Below are 20,208 nucleotides of genomic sequence, written 5' to 3' on the forward strand. Positions count from 1 at the left end.
TGTGTTCAGAGGATGGATGCAAAAATGACCCAAAGGATGGAACACTTTCTCTGTAAGAACAGGCTGAGAGAGCTGGGGCATTACAATATGGAGAAGGCATCAGATTGCTGGTAGTGACCTTTTAGTATCTATAGGGCAGCTGTAAGAAAAAAGGGGACAGACTCCTTCGCAGGATCTGTTGCAATAGGACAATGGGAAATGATTTCTAACTTGAAGAGGGTAGATTTAAGTTGGGTGTTAAGAAAAAAATCTTTTATAGTGAGGGTAGTGAAGCACTGGAACGGGTTGCCTAGAGATGTGGTGGATGCCTTGTCCCTGGAAACATGCAAGGCCAGACGGGACCAGGTTGGGAGCTCCTGATATTTGATATTTACCCTCAGTAAATTCGCAGATGACACCAAATTGGCTGGAAGTGTGGATCTGCTTGGGGGTAGCGAGGCCATACAGAGGGATCTGGACAGGCTGGAGAGCTGGGCTGAAGCCAATGGGATGAGGTTCAACAAGGCCAAATGCCGGGTCCTGCACTTCGGCCACAACAACCCCAGGCGACGCTACAGGCTTGGGGCGGTGTGGCTGGAGGACTGCGTAGAGGAAATGGACCTGGAGGTATTGATTGGTGCTCGGCTGAACATGAGCCGACAGTGTGCCCAGGCGGCCAAGAAGGCCAATGGCATCCTGGCTTGCATCAGGGACAGTGTTGCAAGCAGGTGCAGAGAGGTGATTGTTCCCCTGTATTCAGCACTAGTGAGGCCGCACCTCAAGTACTGTGTCCAGTTTTGGGTCCCTCACTGCAAGAAAGGTATTGAGGCCCTGGAACGTGTTCAAAGGAGGGCAACAAAGCTGGTGAGGGGTCTGGAACACAGGCCATATGAGGAGAGGCTGAAGGAGCTGGGAATGTTCAGCCTGGACGAGGCTCAGGGGAGACCTCATTGCTCTCTATAACTTCCTCAAGGGAGGCTGTAGTGAGCTGGGGGTCGGCCTCTTCTCTCATGTCATTAGTGATAGGACCAGGGGGAATGGTTTCAAGCTACGGCAGGGGAGATTCAGGCTGGACATGAGGAAGTATTGCTTTTCATAAAGGGTGGTCAGGCACTGGAATGGACTGCCCAGGGAGGTGGTGGAGTCACCGAGCCTGGGGGTGTTTAAGGAAAGGCTGGATGTTGTGTTGAGGGACATGGTTTAGTAGGAGCTATTGGGAATAGGTGAACAGTTGGACTGGGTGATCTTTTAGGTCTTTTCCAACGTTGGTGATTCTATGATTCTATGATATAGCTGTGCATATCTCTGTTCAGTACAGGGGATTTGGCTTTTAAAGGTCCCCTCCAACTCAAAGTATTCTGTGATTCTATTTTCAAATTCCTTCTTCACAACAGAAAGCACCTGCTTATTCATCTCTTTTCAGAGTCCTGTGTTTAGCCACTGTATCAATATGCATACAATTATTTGCCATCACCTCAGTCAGAACTGCACAGCACTGTCTTCCCTGTGCCCTGCTTTCAGTTGACAGTGTTGATAGCACACTGACTGTTTGGCTGTTGCTGAGTGATGGCTGCATGCCTGGGGCTGCTCTGTGGAGAAGAGCTGCTGTTTTTGTATCAGGAGTGGGATGGGATGCATTGTGAGCTGGGATGGGCCACAGGTTGGGCATGCCTGCTGTAGTGTGTTTAGCAATGCTACTTAATGACTTTTCATAGAGAAAGAAAGTATAGAAGTTCAATATCTCAAGTGATCCAAATGTATTTTCTGGTTATGTAAAAACTGTAAGATAACTTGACAATATTTTGGTTGACTAGATGATTGATGATATTTGGGGCCTTGGAATGACTTATTAGCAGTGTGTTATAGAAAAGCATGGTATTTGCTGGTTCGCAAAAATAAGAAGCTATGTTGGAAAAAGTAGGCTTGATAATGATACAGATTGATTGTTCTGAAAATACAGCAATACCCAGGAATCTGTTTTTTCTTTCCTTATTCCTGCTTACCTATTAAGAGAGTTTGCTGTCTGCCTTTGTGGTTGTATGGAATTAATCTTAGCAGTTTTGTAATGTGGAAATTTTTAAGGGATTTCTGCAAAGCTTTTCTCTCATTTCTTGGAATGATATGTTGTAACCATAATTTCTTGGAATTTATGGTAGGTGATTTATTCAGTACAAAGGCATCGTCGTACACAGGTCCAGTGGCAAATTCTTCTAGAACAAGCCTTTTACCTAGAAGATGTGGCAAAAAATGAGACTAGCGCAACTCGACAGTTTGTTCATACTTTTCAGTCCCAGGAACCAGAGAATAAAATTATTCAGTATTTCTACACACCAACAATTGGTAAGTGCTGTTATCCAGATTTTGAATATATAAAGGAGTAACTGGTAATGTTGTGTAAGAACAGCTGGTTTTATATGATGTCACTGGTTTAAGGGCTGGTTTGGCCTGGTTCCATGACAAGCAGGGCGGAGGGATTTCGCAGAACTCCGTGCCTCCAGAAAAGGGAACAGGAGACCCCAAAATAATTAAAAACAGAGGCAACGATCTGAGGAGAAACAAACTACTTTACTAAATATGCTATTGGAATGCAAGATAACACACCACAATACAATATAATTAGAATTGAAGCTAATAAATCAAATATAATGAGAGGGAGAATGTCCGAAAGGTGGATAGGCCTCACCATAACACTGAGGTGAGATGCACAGTCCTGTTGAGAAGCAAGGAGACAGGAGCAGCACCCACGACCAAGTGCAGAAGAAAAAGAAAGCGCATCAAGTGACCTTGCCAGGAGTTAAATCTTCTCTACCTGACCGCAAAGTCCCCAGGGGAATGTAGTTCTTCTCTTTTGGGCAGGTATCCAGGGCTTGAGCATTAACAGTTAAACTCCCAGTGCCCCACGATGTTATTGTGTGGAATACCGAAAACCAAAAATCACAAAGCCATGACATACGGAGATGTTTGGTTAGAGTAGAGGGAAACTCTCCAAAATGTGCATTTGAAATGCTTGTTTAATGAAAGATTCATCAGGCATTGAGTTATGCACTTGGCTCTCAGTTTAAACTTTTTACAAATTTAATAGCAGTAGCATGCTTTAATAGCAACTGAAATATTTTGAAATTTTAAATGAAGAAAAAATTTGAAATTTCAAATTATGGAATTGTAGCCGTCTTTTACATTTGTAGAATATTGGGATATTGCAGCTCTTGTAGTAATGCACAGGGGAAAGAGCTCTTTGTCTGTCCTATACTGATAATTAGAAATATTGTTGCTTGTGCAGTTTTTTAGAAAGTGTCTTCTTGTCATATATTAACTTCTGATTTGATGTATAATATCAGTCATTTATTTCTTAGTACAATTTTACAGTCTAAGCTTTGTTTGAAGTAGAGTAATAAAAGAGCAAACAAATAAAAAGTGGGCTGAAAGTGGAGAATCCAGTTCTGCTCCCTCTAATAGTTCTTGTCAATAATTTTGCAATATTTGCAACCCAAATCCATTCTGTTTTCCACAGCTGGTGCATATGATTCTCTAGGGCTGAGGCAGATCTCTAGGCATCATTAAATCTCAGAATTCGAATGTGCAACTCCAAAGATTTAGCCTTGATTTTAAGGTTATTCATGCAGTAAGTTATTAATAGTTTTTTTGTTTTCCTACAGGAGTTCCATTTCTGGTTGTCTAATTTTCATTAACTCAGGAGAGTTGTATGTGTATTTGTTTTTCAGAGTGGTACTGGGAGTGTCTTCTACGACCATGGTTTTACAGGGTTCTTGCAGTTGTTTTGGCCACATTCTCTGTAATTGTCGTGTGGTCGGAATGCACGTTTTTCAGCACAAGGCCAGTTTTATCACTATTTGCAGTATTCATACAGCTCGCAGAAAAGACATACAATTATATATACATAGAGGTAAGTTCGAGATCATCACTCAACAGAAAGCTTTAAACTAGATTGTTTTTACAATAATAGTAGATGAAATTGACTTTAAGTTTCTGTAACAAGCTTTAAGTTTCTGTTACAAGCTTTCAGAAGCTCTGTAAAATACATTGTACCAGACTTTGATTTTGTGAGGGAGGCCTGCCTTTTACCTCTCTGTTACAGAGAGAAAGTCGTTCGATCTGAATACCACATGTAGAATAATTCATGAAACATTAGCTTGGAGCCTAAATATTTAGACCTGCCATCTAATCGACCATTTATATGGTTGACCATTTATATTAGACCTACCATCTAATCAACCATTTATATGACCTCTTTTTCTTAAGTAGGAATCCACTGCTGGCCAGAAATCCAGTACTCCCTGATGGGGCTAGAATTTGACTGCAGAAAGTTATCACACAATCACAGAGTGGCCAGGGTTGGAAGGGTTCTCAAGGATCATGAATCTCCAACCCCCCTGCCACATGCAGGGCCACCAACCTCCCCATTTAACACTCGACCAGGCTGCCCAGGGCCCCATCCAATCTGGCTTTGAACACCTCCATGGACGGGGCATCCACAGCCTCTCTGGGCAGCCTGTTCCAGCACCTCACCACTCTCGTAGTAAAGAACTTCCCATGACATTCAACTTAAATCTTCCCTCCCTCAAAACCATTTCCCCTTGTCTTGGGAACAGTAAAGCAGATGACCGGAAGAAGCTTCAGTATACTAATAAATTGGGTTGAACTTAAAACACCTATTCTTAATGCTTTTTAAAGGAAGAAGATGTTAAATGATTCATTGTAATTATCAAGATACTTAAATCAATGCCATTTATGTTACAAAAAAGTAGAATATGTGTTTCTAGTGTCAATTATGATATAACTTACATGAAGTTCAGAATGTTTCAGGTATAGTTCAACACAAGTTTATGGAGGTTTTTTTTTCCTAGTATTGGCACTGATTTTATTGTCCAATTTCAAAATGAAAAATTACTCTGCATTCAATCTGTTGCATATACAAATTGTGTTAACACATTAATACCTTTAGTAGAGTTCTTGTGTTTTAACCTGGCAAGCAGTTAAACACCACACAGCTGTTCATTCATTGCTTCCATGTAGCAGAATAGGGGAGAAAATTGAATAGCACAAGAACTTGCAGCATTATATAAGCACAATGTAAGAAGAAAGAAGAAAAAGAAAGAAAAGGAAAACAACAGAACTAAAAATAAGATTTTATGATTTTTATTATGATAACAAAAAGAATAAACAAAATAAGTGCTGCACCTGCTGACCAGTGTCCAGCCAGTCCCCAGGCAGCGGCAGCCGCTCTAACCAAATCCCAATCCTGTTTTACTGTTCAGCCTGGTTTTGTATGGTATAAGGTGTCTCTTTATCTAGTTTGGATCACGTGTCCTGGTTCTGTCCTCTCCCAGCACCTTGTGCACCCCTTGCTCCTTGCTGATGTGGTAATATAGGGTAATATGTTGACAGTGTAATGAATTGTTCAGCAACAGCTAAAGCATGGATGTATTATCGGTATTATTTTAAATCCAAAATACAGCACCATACCATCTATTAGGAGGAAAATTAATACTGTCCCAGGCCAAACCAGGATAGTTCTATATTCAAATAAGTATTTTTTTCCCTCTTTTGTAGATGGCCTGTTTTCTTACCATCTTTTTCCTCAGTATCTGTGTTTACTCCACTGTCTTCAGAATCCGCGTATTTAACTATTACTACTTAGCTTCACATCATCAAACAGATGCATACAGTCTCCTTTTCAGTGGCATGTGAGTATGTGGCACGTATTTTGCAAATTTCATGTCAAATAATCTATTGAAAATGTCCATTAAGCTTTTATTTATATTCTTTCATTTATATTCATATATATGTTTAAATTGTGTCATAGAATGGTTTGGGTTAGGAGGGCCCGTATAGTTCAAGACCACTGCCTTGGGAAGGATTGCCTTCATGTCCGTCAGTTGCATAAAGCCCCATCCAACCTGGCCATGAAAGCCATACTCCTTGATATGATTTCTTAATATTTTTGGTGCAGTAAATTGTTTTAAATGCTGTTTGTTACCTCTTGCATTTATTCAGGTTATTTTGCCGTCTCACTCCACCATTATGCTTGAATTTTTTGGGCTTGACCCATATGGATGCAACAATCTCTCACAGAGATGCTCAGCCAACTGCTTACACATCAGTAAGTACAGGAAATAAGGCATTGGGGCTTTGTCATGATTTAGAGAAGAAGAAAATGCTTTGTGATAATTTTTATGGTAAGATTCAGATATTTGTATTTTTGCACTTAGGTTAAACAGGGTAGAAAGAGTTATAGAGCAGGAGTTTGGTAATGATTGCTGGCTACAGTGGAGTTGTCAACCAAATGTTTTGTCCTTTGTCCTAGAAAAGCATAGATTGCTGAAGAGTGCAGGCTTCTCTTCTTAAGAGTGTTAGCTCCCACTGGCTTCTGTGCATGGGGTATCTTTATGGATTAGGAGCCAACCTTACTGGCTGCTGAAAATTGCTGAATTTGGTTCTACTGAATAAATAGTTTCTGACAGCAAGTAATGTCTACTTTTGTTCATAGCAAATAGTCCTCTTTTCTTGTACTTCAACACCAGATGAAACACACTAAATTTGTACTGAATTTGGATTAGGTGAGATGACAAGAATTAGATGTGTGATGATAATACCTATGTGTATGTAACCTAAGAATTGTGTATTTATGTGTTGTGAACTGGAAAGAATGAGGTAGCAAAATCTTTCCTGGGTATCATCAGAGCTTCTTGCTCTTCTGGTTCTGTTTTCCAGATAATGGGATCAATGAAAGTGCTGTCCTTCATTGCAGATGGATTCTACATATATTACCCAATGCTTGTTGTCATTCTCTGCATTGCCACGTACTTTAGGTAAGTAATGGGCAAGACTCATCCTCTGCATTTCTTTATATTAATAATTTCAATTTTATCACTTAGGAAAAGACTCATTTCCAGATGATGAGATGTGACATATTAACAGAAATGCGAAAAATAATGAAATAGTTTTAGATTTATTTGTGTCAAAAGTATTCATTTTAAGAATATCCTTTGTATGAACTCCTAACTTCTTGATTTTCTTTAATACTAATTCCATTTTCCACCAAACATTCATTAATCAGATTTTGGGTTCTTTTCTGTTCAAATTTTGAAGCCCACAGAAACATACGTTATGCCAAATGAAATTAAAATTACTGTGAGGAAGCTATATTTTCAGCAGTTTTCTGATACACAGATTTGCAAAACCTCTAGATAATGAATGTTCCAGCAGACTTGCAACAAACGTATGTGGAACTGAATGTTTAATTAAAATCTGTAAAAGAAAGCTGTTTTCCTTATTTAATCCAGTGGTTACTAGACTAGCTGGTGTTTTAAATCACTGGATCTTTCTCCCTTAAACACAGATTGCTGGAATCTGAAAAGATAATTACAGGAAATACTGTTATGTGCTTGCTTTTTGTTGTTTTATTTCAAAACATCTGCTTCTGACCACTCTGAGAGATATGATTTCATGTTTGTTTGCTTCTTCAGTCTTGCACTGCTATTCAGTTAGAAGCACTGTATATGTTTAGAATTTTAGGGAAAGTGGTTTGATGCTAGAAAGTTTGAGCATCCACTGATAGCAAGAATACAGTCCTAGTTTTTCCCTACCTACTTTCAGGTTAAATGGTCTAATATTAGAAATGGAGGTTGGTGGCCCTGCCTTATGGCAAGAGGTTTGGAGCTTGATGATCCTTGAGGTTCCTTCCAACCCAAGCCATTCTATGAAGAAAATAATTCCCTAAGCAAACAAGAAAGGAAAAGAAAACTGATTTGTGTAATTCGTCTCTGATGATCTTTCTCTTTGCTGTTACAATGTAATGAAAGGGAAAGGAAAGGGGAGAAAAAAAATGAAGAATCTGATTTGCAGGATCTCTAATACCTTATAAAAAATCAAGTACACATGGGATTGAATGTTTATTAAAATTTATCAAATAAAGCTATTTAATCCAGCAGTCTTAATGCTGAGACAGGACAGGAAAAATCTTCCCCTTAAGTGAAGCTGTATTTAGACATAATATTAATGTTCTGGGTTAGACAGAGAAAAAAATGAAAAAACAGTAGTTGCAGTCTCTGGTAGTAAATTGAAAAAGTTCCTGGATACAATTTCAGCATTAGCTTAATCCTTTATGAAAGGTAGAGCAAGTTTATTTTCTGACTGCTGCCTGATGGGATACAAAATGGGAAGTGTTCCTACAGCTGGAAAAATAAATAAATAAATAAATAAATAAATAAAAGCCAGGTGTTTCTTCTGAGTAATAACTGAGATGAAAGCAGCTTTCCTGTTATTGTTGTTCCAAAAACAGAAATCTTGTTGCATGTAATCTTCAGTAATTTTCTTCTGGCAGAGGAGAGTCAAGAGGAGACATAGGCATAATTACTATTCTATTTGAGAAGATATCAAATAATTATTTTAAATTTGTACTACTCTCAGACTATAAGCATTTTTATCCTACTACTTGAACTTCCTTCCTTTCCATCCTTTCAATTACATTCAGGAACCGTGTCACTGGTTTGAATTTTCTGATTTCTCAGGTAGTATTATTTGTTTTCCGTTTTTCATGTTTTGTTTTTTGTTTTTTTAATTGTTCCTAAATTACTGTGTTTCTGAAATGTCTATTTTACATTTTGCAATATAATGTATCCATTTACCCATTGTAAACTAATATGGGAAATTCCTTATCTTTCTGCTTTTACCAGTTTAGGAACTCGTTGCTTGAATCTTTTGGGTTTCCAGCAGTTCATGGGGGACAGTGAAATGACTTCTGATTTGATTGATGAAGGAAAAGAGTTAATCCGAAGAGGTAATTCAGATCCCATATCCTAATCATCCTACAAAATACAGTAATTCTTCCATGTCTGTGAAAAAAATGAAAAGACATAGCTTTTCAATTTTTGAACTGTAGGTGGCAATCTACTGCACAAAACACAACAGATTAACAATACAGGTTGCTGTGTAAGTATTGTTGGACTTTGTTGACATCTGCAATAAAATACCAACTTTACTCATTCACTGTGGGTAATTTTACAATTTAGTTAAGTGCTGGTACTCTGAAGCCATTACTATCTTAGTAATAATATCTATAGTAGTACCAGTATTAATATCAATAATATCTTAGGGGGGCTGAGATCTGAAAGTAATGCCTCCTATTTTATTGTGTTGATCTATAATGTCAGAGGTGGATGTTGGTTTCATGGCAGTCGAGGTTGAGCCTTCCTGACAATATTTCTGTTAAATGTTGTTGCCGTGTGAGAGATGGCAGCAGAGGGGCAGTCTGACAAAATGGCATGTGACATGGAAATGCAGATGAAGCAAAGGTGTGTTATTGAATTCCTCCATGTGAAAAAATGGCACCCATTGGCATTCATTGATGCGTGCTGAATGTTTAAGGAGATCAAAGGAGTAGATGTGAGCATGTAAGTGGTGCATTTCAGCACTGATGACAGCCATTGTCAACATGATAAATTAATTTTAATGAGAAATTCCATTACAATGAACTTCGTGTGTCTTTAATTAATTGTATTAACCAACTATTTCAGTAAGAATCTCAGTAGTTAATGTTATTTTTTTCGTTGCATTTGTTTAAGAAAAACCTGTTAGAAGTGATTGTTCTTGTATTTAGCTACAGACTTTATTTTTTATTTCTAGAGAAAAGAAAACGGCAAAGGCAGGAAGAAGGTGAAAACAGAAGAAGGGTAAAAGATTTATTTTATGTAATCACAATGTTAATATAATAAAAAATCTACTGGGGATGGCCATTGTTATTTAATTCAACCTAACTTTTTACAAGAAAAAAGTCCTACAATCACAGATGGAAACAGTTTTGTCTTGCCTGGCTGAGGAAAAAAGATAATTTATATTTTCTTTTTAAAAGATAAGAGGGTTATTGTGGTGATACTACTTGTACTCTCTTGTTACTCACTCTATTCTTAGAATCAATTATGGCTATAAACATAGGTCAAGATAACCAGTCCTGACCTACAAGATTCAGAATAATCTGGAAGAGTTTGTTCTCAGTCTCTTCTGTTGATGCTGATTTGCTTGAAATAACAGACTTGCAGTGTTGGGTTGTTCTCTTGGAATGGGGACTGAGTGCTCTTCCCAGACTTAGCCTGCTGTTTTGCGTAGTCATTGCTAGTAATTGGCAAAGATTAATTTTTTCCTTCTGAGCAGGGAAAACATTTAATGTAGTTCCCTTCTTCAAAGAAAATAAGCAGGAAGGAATGAGTACTGTTGCCACTGAGTAATAAACAGAATCTTTGTTTCAAATAATTTTTGAAACATAATTCAGAGAGTTTCGCTTCAGCAAGTTCAGTTAATTGTAGCTTTTGTTTTTGACTTCAAATTCAGTATAGAAAGAAAGGATATCTAAGGAGTACATGTGAAAAATAAACTGCCAAAAGGAAAAGTATTATTTGCAGAAAGCTAGGATAATACAGGGTCTAAAACCTCTGGATTCTTCAAGCTCAGGGATACTTGCCTTCAATTCTTGTTAACAGCTAGTACTGCAAAAACCTTTCTTCTGATGTTCTGCTCTGCACCTTCCATCCCATAGATTTAAGGCTTTCCCTTAATACAAAACCAAGTACCAGTCAGTGCATTACCTTTGTTACACACTGAAATGAACTGACATAAATCAGCAATTTTATTTTCAATAGAAAACTCATTTTCTATTTTTGAAATAGAAAAAAATATGAATATGAAAAAACCTGTTTTTTGAGTTTGCATTTTACACTGTAGCACATATATTCTTGAAACTTCTAGAGGATATAAGAGTATTCTTTTGTTACATCATGATAAATACTTTCTCTACAGCTTGAACTGTAAGATCTGTTGGCATAAATTAGCATAGTAACTTTTGAGTTTATCAAGGGTCCATATAAGAATCTGATCAATATGGAAGTTACAGATGCAATAGGAAAGGTTTCTACTGTGTCATGAACTTGTCTCCTAAGAAGAGCAGGTTTTCTTCTTTAATACTTCATAATTCTTCATATTAAAATTATTAAATGCTAAAAGATTATGTGATAGAAGTATAACAATAACTGTTTTTTTTTTTTTTGTCTGGGTATTCTACCATTCTGCCACTAGATGGAAATATAAACCAAACAACGAGCATCTGCCTTTGCATTGTAACAGTTGAAGAACTTTGTAGATTTAATATGCAGTTTGTTTCCTCTGAGTATTTTTCTTCTAAAGAGCAGTTACTGAAATTGGTTTTGTAAAGGTACATAAACACTGAGCTAAAAACAAAACAAGAACTCTTCTTGTATCAAGATATCAAGCAGTAACATTTTCAAAGTATTTTCTTTCACTGTGTGGCAAGGTTGATCAGTTAGTTCTAGACTGCAGTATCTGTTGATCCTGTGTGTGCTTTAGTTGTGTTACTTTTCTGACAGTTCATGTTTTTCTTTTTTTGTCTTTTTCCAGGAATGGAAAGAACGGTATGGAAATAGAGAGGATTCCACTAGAAATAGGGTTGTCCACACAGAGCAAAAAGAATCCAGCTTCTCAGAGGCCAATACTAATAGACGTAAGTTGTGTGGGGCTTTTTTGTGCTGTGTGGAAATTTTTTGTTTGCTTGCTTTTAGGTTTTTAATATCCTGTCTGTGCACTACTGACTGTAAGTAAAAGTAAATAGTTTCCTTTTTGTCTCAGATCATATATTGATACATTTCCTTCTTTAGGAAGGAAATAGTGCTATCTTGACCATTCAAGACAAGTGCCGTGTTTCTTCTCATCTTTTACATTTTGACTTAAAAATGTAAAATGTAAAAATAAATAAATAAATAAATAAATAAATAAATAAATAAATAAATAAAAAACCAGATGAGGTTCAACAAAAGCAAGTGTAGAGTCTTGCATCTGGGGAGGAATAATTCCATGCACCAGTACAGGTTAGGGGATGAACTGCTGGAGGGGAGCTCTGTGGAGAGGAACCTGGGTGTCCTGGTGGACAACAGGTTGGCCATGAGCCAGCAGTGTGCCCTTGTGGCCAAGAGGGCCAACGGCATCCTGGGATGCATTAAAAAGAGCGTGTCCAGCAGGTCGAGGGAGGTGATCCTCCCCCTCTACTCTGCCCTGGTAAGGCCTCATCTGGAGTACTGCATCCAGTTCTGGGCTCCCCAGTACAAAAAAGACAAGGATCTCTTGGAAAGAGTCCAGCGGAGGGCCACAAAGATGGTGAAGGGCCTGGAGCATCTCTGCTATGAGGAAAGGCTGAGTGAACTGGGTCTGTTCAGCCTTGAGAAAAGGAGACTGAGAGGGGACCTGATCCAGGTCTATAAATATCTGAGGTGTGGGGGCAGAATGGCGAGGCCGGACTGTTTTCAGTGGTGAGTGGAGACAGGACAAGGGGAAAAGGCCAGAAACTGCAGCATAGGAAGTTCTGCACAAATGTGCGCAGGAACTTCTTTGCAGTGAGGTGACGGAGCACTGGAACAGGCTGCCCAGGGAGGTGGTGGAGTCTCCTTCTCTGGAGATGTTCCAGACCTGCCTGGATGCCGACCTGTGCTGTAGGGAACCTGCTTTGGCAGGGGGGTTGGACTCGATGATCTCTGGAGCTCCCTTCCAATCCCTACAATTCTGTGATTCTGTGATTCTGTGACTTGTTGAGGCTGGAGATTCTGGCTGGTCTAAATTACTTGATTTTCTCATGGGACATACAACTAGAGTAGCAGTTGTTAACAAAAAAAACCCCACAAAACTATATTTGAGGTATACCTTGCAGTTGGAAATTTTAAATATTGGAATGTACCTCTTTTACATGCAAATGAACTGATTTGGGTTGGAGTAATGACTTACAAATATAAAGCCAGGATATACATGAGTGCATGCATGTCATTTAATAGCACATTAAACTAGCCAATTTAGATTGTTACATGTACAGCAGTATTTGCTTGTAGAAGAATGTTGAGTTGAAAATGTTTAAAAGTAAACAAACCTCTTATTGTCCACTGATTTTTTTTTGTCCTTTTGCTAACTTTCAGTGTCTATTTCATGTACTCTTGTAAGCTAACAACAGGTGAGAAATGAAACTAAACAGCTAAATGTGACAGGTTGAATGAAGTGATGGAAAAGTGATTAAAGTTTAGAAAATAAAAAGGAGAAGATTCAAGACAAGTGCTTTCAATAAAAAATAAAGTAGGTCTTACTGCCACTCTTTTTTAAGAGTGGAAACCAGTAGGAAACCAAAGTATTCAGATAAAGACTAACTGAAATTGTATTCAATTATATTCTGCTATTAACTAGGCCCAAAACAAGCTGTAGACACTGGCCTGAAGCTGGCAGTGAATTGCCAAACAGCTGTATTTCATTCATTCATGAGTTTTTCCATTTCAAAACAAACAGAAGATCTTAAAAAATTCCAGCTAAATTTTGCACGTAGCGTTTTTGTCTGTCTTGGTTAAAAATGTCAAGAATGGCAAGAATTTATTTATTTGTAAATAATGTTTCTGTAGAACTTTTAATTTTCTGTGACTTTGCAAAATAGATCTCATCTGCTTGTTGCAGTTATGTCGTTCTGCAGATAAATAAGAACAAAAACTCTAAAAACTTTGAGCATACAGTCAGATTTTATTTAATACTGAATTTACTCTAAATATTCATGATTATGCTTTAGATGAGTTACTAGCAAATTATTATACTGGTCTTTTAAGTTTGATATTTTCACACAGTGGGATGTGTTTATAGAATTAAATGGATCTTTTTCCTGCTTTTTACCTATTCAGCACTGTCAAAGTACACTCGAACAAATGGTAGGACTGAAAGAGATAGAATAGAACTTCTTCAGGATGCAGAACCTTTGGATTTTAATGCAGACTCAGTTAATGATGACCCTCTTGAATCGGACTCTGGAAGGTGAGGAATCCTCTGTTTTACTTACAATTTAAAAATTTTAATAGCTTTTATCTCCTGTCCTGTAACAGCTACGTCAGATGATTTTGTATAATACCTTTATAAACAGTATTTGCTTCTCACATCACTATTTTTTTTTCTTCCTTCTCTCTGATGATATCAAAAGTGTTTTCAACCCAATTGAAACCACTGGATTTTATCAGTTTTTATAGAAATGTCTGAGTAAGGTTTGAGATGACCATAAATTTATGTGTTAGCATAATCTGGAAACTATGCATATAAACACAGTAGTGAAAGTACAGAGCAATGACTTACATATGCTCAGTATAGGTATTTTATTTTTCTCAATTTCCTAAAAGACTTCAGAGAGCTTATTATACCTTGTATAAAAGAAAATCTGTAAAGATTGAAGGAAATGAAACGGAGTATTATAGGATCAGTAGTTGCAGGAGTGCACCTGTGCATCAGATCTTGAGACTAGTAAAGTAAATTCAAATCTGAACCTATTGGGCAAAGTCTTAGGCTGAGCAGTGTAGCTATGTGAATAATAGGGAATTGTGTGTGTTTCCAATATCCATCATGAAATAGGATATAATATTAGCTGCTAAGTTCTGCTTGCATTCAGGAAAGAAGTAAAATGTTTAATTTTGCTTTTTTAATCTAGACAGCTATGTATTAGAACCTTGCTATGACAAATTGTTTAAAATTTTTCTACAAAAAGTTATAATTTGTATGTTTTTCAGTTTAAATTAGCATATCAAATCCATCTGAAATTGTTTGTGTTGACTTCTGTCTGTAACTTCAGCAAATAAATGCCAGTTCATAAACATATAAAGAATGTTTTTAAATGATGATGGCAGGTTCGACAGGTTAATTCAGCAATACTTGTTAATACTGACAACTAAATTGTCTAATCTAATGTCACCACATTTGGAAAAGTTTTGGCTTCTGGAGTTCTTTTTGGGTTTCTTTTTAGCACAAAGTTTAAATAGGAAGCAGCCTAGTGTAATTCTGTTTTCTACTTCGATACAGTGTTTGAAATAAGTAACAGTCTACAAAAATGGAAGTAGGCATATATAATTGTTCTGGAGCAGATGTGATATCTGAAGTCTTCATTCATAGGTCTTTCTTCTTTTTGCTGTGATATCTTTTCATATTTAAAATTCATTCTGCAGGTACCAGCCTGGTGGAAGATATCTGTCAATGTCTCGAAGCAGAATATTTGAGGATGTCTAATCTAAATCTAAAGAAAAATCATTGGCAATCTATTTCCTATTCGCTGCTTGGAAAACATTGTATTTATGGCTATTGCTGAACCAGAAAAGATCATTTTTGTTTTATTAAAAAAATGAAGAAACAGTTATATTTTAGAAATGTATCTGTATGATAACTCTACCAGTTACAACAAGAATATTCTTCTTCTATTTTAGATGTTATTGTGCATCCATATGAGTTTTTATAATGAACAAAAGGAGAGAACTAGTAATTAAATTACTAGAGATTAATTTCATAAAAAAGGCTCAACTTGAATTACAATATTAAGCTTCAGAATGAACATTTTCTGGAAGGGTTTTATTTGTATAGAAAAAGATGCTATGAGAAAATCTTGATGCATCCAAAGTGCAGTTATATTGATTACAATAGTGGACACTTACTAAATTTTCTGTCTGAACATTTATGACTAGTCCAAAATTTACATATTTAAATTAGTCTTCTTTTGGCTTCAGTAGTCTTTAGATCAGACCCTAAATAAGCAGAAGGACTGAATGGCAGTCTGTTTTCACAAATCTTGCTGGCATTAGTTTTAGAACTAATGAAATTCAGAATATGTATTTGTCAAGAAAGGTAATATTTTCTTTTCCAGTGTTCAAGGCCAGGCTGGATGGGGCCCTGGGCAAGTGAGTTGCAGCTGTGCCTGGGCAGTGTGTTGGATTGTCCTTACGGTCCAACCCAAGCAATTCTAGATTGTGTGTGTGACTAGATGAAAATGGATGAAGGTTTCACTGTCGTATGAGTGTATGTGCAATAGCAAGGAAATGTTATCAAAGGCATGATGTTTGCTTAAGATTTTTACAGTTCTAACTGTTGAAAAATATTGGCAGAATTTGGGTTCTTTTTTTTTTTAAAGCATAAAAGAAATCTAATGTGAATAATGAGTTAAATTTGGAAAAAAATTATTTGCATAGATTTCAGACACAGCTTAAAATTTTTGAGTGTTTCTTTAGAAGAAGGGAAATACATAGCACAACTAGATAATGCTGAACACTTTTAATATCCCACATGTCCTGTTTGCATTATGTATCAGTTCTTAAGGTGCCTGTATTTTGCAGTAAATTGTTGCAAAAAGATTAAATGCATATTCATTTAAATGCCATTCAAAAATGCCAATTATTAACTATGTAGAAATGCTTCTATTTAATTTAATTGGTGTAGATGCATTTTAACTGTAGTTTGTCAAATGAACTTTCAAGTGTAATAATAAGGTAAAAGATGTGATCATACTCATGATATCTTGGGAAATACGATTAACTTAAAATGCTGCTTTATGGGAATTTGTCATATATTCTTGCACTTGGGAGTTTTCTTTTTACTTATTTCTAAATGATGATGAAAATGGAAAGAGAACATGCTTCCGTCATTAATTCTTTATCATGCTTAAAAAGATAAGCATCCATTAAAGCACCTGAGACTGAGATAGTCTGAAAAGTAAACTTTCATGAACTATATGTTCTACTAATTTTTAGAAGTAGTCTTTTCTGAAGTAACTGTTAATGGGGATCTAACTCTACCTCCTGCAATTTAGTACATTGTATGTTCTAACAGTAGTGGTATTTATAATATATTGATCTTATATTATTAATTTGACCTGCCTGTTTTAAAATACTATATTTCTGTTATGAAGGAGGAAAAATGCTTGTGTAGAAATGATTATGTAAATAAAAGGGCAGACATAAAGTAACCCTCACTTCTGAGGTGAATACACTGAATTACAGCCATGCTCAAATGTACCCAAGCTCATGTAATTTCTATGTTGCATGTAAGAGGACACATTTTAGTTTGAGTATTTTATGTCTTATAAAAGCGTGATCAGCATGATACAGCATGGCTGTATCAGGGAATGAAAGTCAAGAAAATAGGATACTTGTTTCTGGATGCAGACTGTTCTATAGCAACTTTGTGATGTTACATATTTAATTTTTATTAGATAATCTTAGAAATGCTATTATTAGTCCAACTTGATCTGAAAAAGGTTGTATATGTTTTTTGGACATCCATCAACAATTAACATTTCTAGACTTTATATTTCTATTTTTATAGCTTATATGTCATTTAATTGCCCAAAAGTTTATTTGTAATTTGTATTTGTAAAAATACATGGATGAAATAAGGTGTAAGTTCTTTATTTAATTCTTGAAATGTCACTACAAAGGGATCTAATTCAGTGCTAATGGAAAAACCATGAAAGGAATGTTTATTTTTCAGAGCTCTTGTGAAGTACTCCTATCTAGCTGCTGTTGACTTCAGAGTATTGAATCAGCCTTCTCAGGGCATGATTTTTCTGCATTCATAGACACATAGACTCATAGAATTGCTCAGGTTGGAAAAGACCTTAAAAGATCATCAAGTCCAACCACAACCTAACCATGCTGCCCTAACACTAACAACCCACCACTAAATCATGTCCCTGAGCACCACATCCAAATGGTTTTTAAACACATCCAGGGATGGTGACTCAACCACCTCTCTGGGGAGCCTATTCCAGTGCTTAACCCTTTCTGTAAAGAAGTTTTTCCTGATATCCAACCTCAACCTCCCTTGGTGCAACTTGAGGCCATTGCCCCTCATCCTGTCACCAGTGAGAAGAGACCAGCCATGCTCTCGCTGTCAGCACCTTTCAGATATTTGAAGAGAGCAATAAGGTCTCCCCTCAGCTTCCTTTTCCCCAGATTAAACAGCTCCACTTCCTTCAGTCGTTCAGACATCGGTGGAATGGTTGCTAGCGAATTTACAATTGAAACTTGTTGAGGGTTTTATGTACAAAAGCTAACTAGCTCGTGACATAAGACATCTGTGTGTTTTCCTCAGGATACAGTAATATGAGGATTTTACTGTAAATTAATTGCTGTGGGAATCCATCTGCTAGTATTGAAATTATGAGGTCATTTAGATGGGAATCTTCTGACCTTTTGTCATATGTTGCAGTGGAGTAGTAGAGTAACTAATGGCTGCTTTTTGAAACCACAGACATGAGGGCTTTAAAATAGCTCAACAGCTCTCTCTGGATAGTGCTTAGAGATCCCCAGTGTCACATACCAGCTGGATACTAAAGGTTTAAATAAGGAGATGATAAGTGATGTCATCCATGTGATGTTTCATCCATGTATTCATTACTGACTAACAGTTATTACTCTTGCTCTAAGTGCAATTTGTAGCTAATTAGTGTTTCAAAAAGTAATTGTAAGTTCCTATGACTAAATATGAAAAGCTTTTAACTAAAGATGACTGGTTACAATAAAAGAACATGACAGAACCAAGCTATGTACCTGCACAACATTTGCTGTGTACTTGAGCTCACTGCAGACTACTTCAGTTACTGCTTATAAAAATAATGCAGAACTTGCCCGGTGGTTAAGTAAGTGCCTGACTGTGGCATCTGTACTGAGTTCTTTGCTACTGTAATTATACTCTAAAAATAGCCTATATTAAAAGAAATATGAGTAAATAAACTAAAACCAGCTTTGGCATGTTTAAGCTGTGATTGTAACGTATGTTGATGTTTTTCTTGCAGCACATTTGATGCTCCAGATTTGATAATTTGAAGTAAAATGAGCTTGCAAAGTTTGCTTTCGGAAACAGAATGTTTATTAATTCTGTTGGTGTATAGTCATGTTTATTTGCAACTAAAGAATGTCAATTATATCTTTATTTACAATTCCACTTTTTGAATTACCAAGCAGCCAAAGTGTACTTCTTATGCTGTGAGCACCACTTACACATAGAAATTGCACCAAGCAACCACCCAAGATTGTAAACCAGTGAAAAGTAAATTGTCACAAACTTTACAAAGCGGGAGTGGAAACCGTAACTATTTTAACACTCTGTCAGTGCTGGATTTCTTAGACAGTACAGATAGCAAAAAGCTCTAGTCTAGTCTTACTGTTCCTGCTAGAACTGTAGTTCTGTATTTTCAGGCATTTAAGCATGTACATGTTCTGCTAACTTACACGTACTGGGAAATGAGCCCTCTCTGCATGTTAAGGCACAGCACTTAGTGATGTAAAGTAAGGAATTTTTTTATGAGGGAATACAAAAAAACCTGAGCTTCTAGTCTGTGTTAGCAAGTGACAATTTGGGCATACTATGGTATATTCTATCATATGAGTACGGCAACAAACTTTAAACTACTGTAACTTACACTACTGGAAAAATCACAGTATGCAATATGTCTCTGCTTTCTGTCTTCTTCTGCTTTCTGTCTTCTGCAATCTAGCACTTGTAAAATAAATCGTCATTAGCAGTATTAAAGGGAATGGTGGAAAGCTGCTATCTGTTCAATATTTATTCTTACTATTTTAAAACAATCGTGGTGATTTTTAGATGTGAAATATTACCAATGGTTACTCTGATTTTCAGTAATGATGATAATTCTCACTTTACTAAATTTATCTCAGAATATTGTCAATGTTTAATGAAAAATACATTATTTCTTCCAAATTTCATTACTGCTGCTAATTACTTGCAGTTTGAGGGGATTTACAGTACTAAATAGAGATCATTTTGTGAATGGAAACTTTCTGTGAGGCTTCTTAAGGAAATCTGCCTATTCATAACAGAATTGTTTCCATATGTATAATTAAAAGAAATGCCACTCATTGCGTATATTGTCTCCTAGCTTTTTATTTTTGTTTTAGCATTCGGAAAATGATCGATTTTTTTACAGAGCAACTTACTGGTGTATCTTGTAAATGTTTTGAAATTTTTCCTTTTCCCTAATAAACTCTGCAGGAATATGCTGTTTCACAGCAGTTCTTTTGATATTATCTGTGCCTCTAATTAAGTAGTCTAATCTGAAGCTGAGACACTCCTACACCATTTGATTATGTTGACAGAAACACAGCATCCCTTGCAGAATAGCACCTTGAACTAGATCCCTTTCTAGTATATAGATTGCTGTCACTGATTATATTACATTACATTTGGTATCTTCTGTTTCAGTTGTGTGGTAATGCCAATCACATATGTTCTTTGTCTCCATTAAAATGCACTGGAATGTATTCCTCAGCATGCTTAATTTTGTGTGCGTGTGTTTTAGATGTAATTGAGAGGCAATAATAATGTGCGACTTCAATTATTTCTTCAGGATAGTGTTGTTAT

The 20,208-nt window shown here is 36.5% G+C and overlaps 1 protein-coding gene across 3 annotated transcripts in view; it reads left to right on the forward strand.

Moving 5' to 3' along the window:
- LMBRD2 (LMBR1 domain containing 2) overlaps positions 1–18,585 on the forward strand; it is a 33,137-nt gene extending 14,552 nt beyond the window's left edge. For 2 of the 3 annotated variants that reach the window (XM_052670499.1, XM_052670500.1), the window contains exons 9-18: positions 2,136–2,319; positions 3,702–3,883; positions 5,551–5,684; positions 5,995–6,100; positions 6,712–6,809; positions 8,676–8,779; positions 9,625–9,671; positions 11,407–11,509; positions 13,707–13,836; positions 15,009–18,585. In XM_052670499.1, the coding sequence (XP_052526459.1) occupies positions 2,136–2,319; positions 3,702–3,883; positions 5,551–5,684; positions 5,995–6,100; positions 6,712–6,809; positions 8,676–8,779; positions 9,625–9,671; positions 11,407–11,509; positions 13,707–13,836; positions 15,009–15,069 (1,149 nt within the window). In that variant the 3' untranslated portion in view covers positions 15,070–18,585. Of the gene's footprint in view, positions 1–2,135; positions 2,320–3,701; positions 3,884–5,550; positions 5,685–5,994; positions 6,101–6,711; positions 6,810–8,675; positions 8,780–8,881; positions 8,971–9,624; positions 9,672–11,406; positions 11,510–13,706; positions 13,837–15,008 lie in introns of those variants that run through there. The other variant, XM_052670501.1, reaches the window with a different exon arrangement.
- Positions 18,586–20,208: the final 1,623 nt, after the last annotated feature.

Source organism: Tympanuchus pallidicinctus, unplaced genomic scaffold (genome assembly GCF_026119805.1).
Source record: "Tympanuchus pallidicinctus isolate F22 unplaced genomic scaffold, pur_lepc_1.0 scaffold9, whole genome shotgun sequence".
In the NCBI taxonomy this organism is placed as follows: domain Eukaryota; kingdom Metazoa; phylum Chordata; class Aves; order Galliformes; family Phasianidae; genus Tympanuchus; species Tympanuchus pallidicinctus.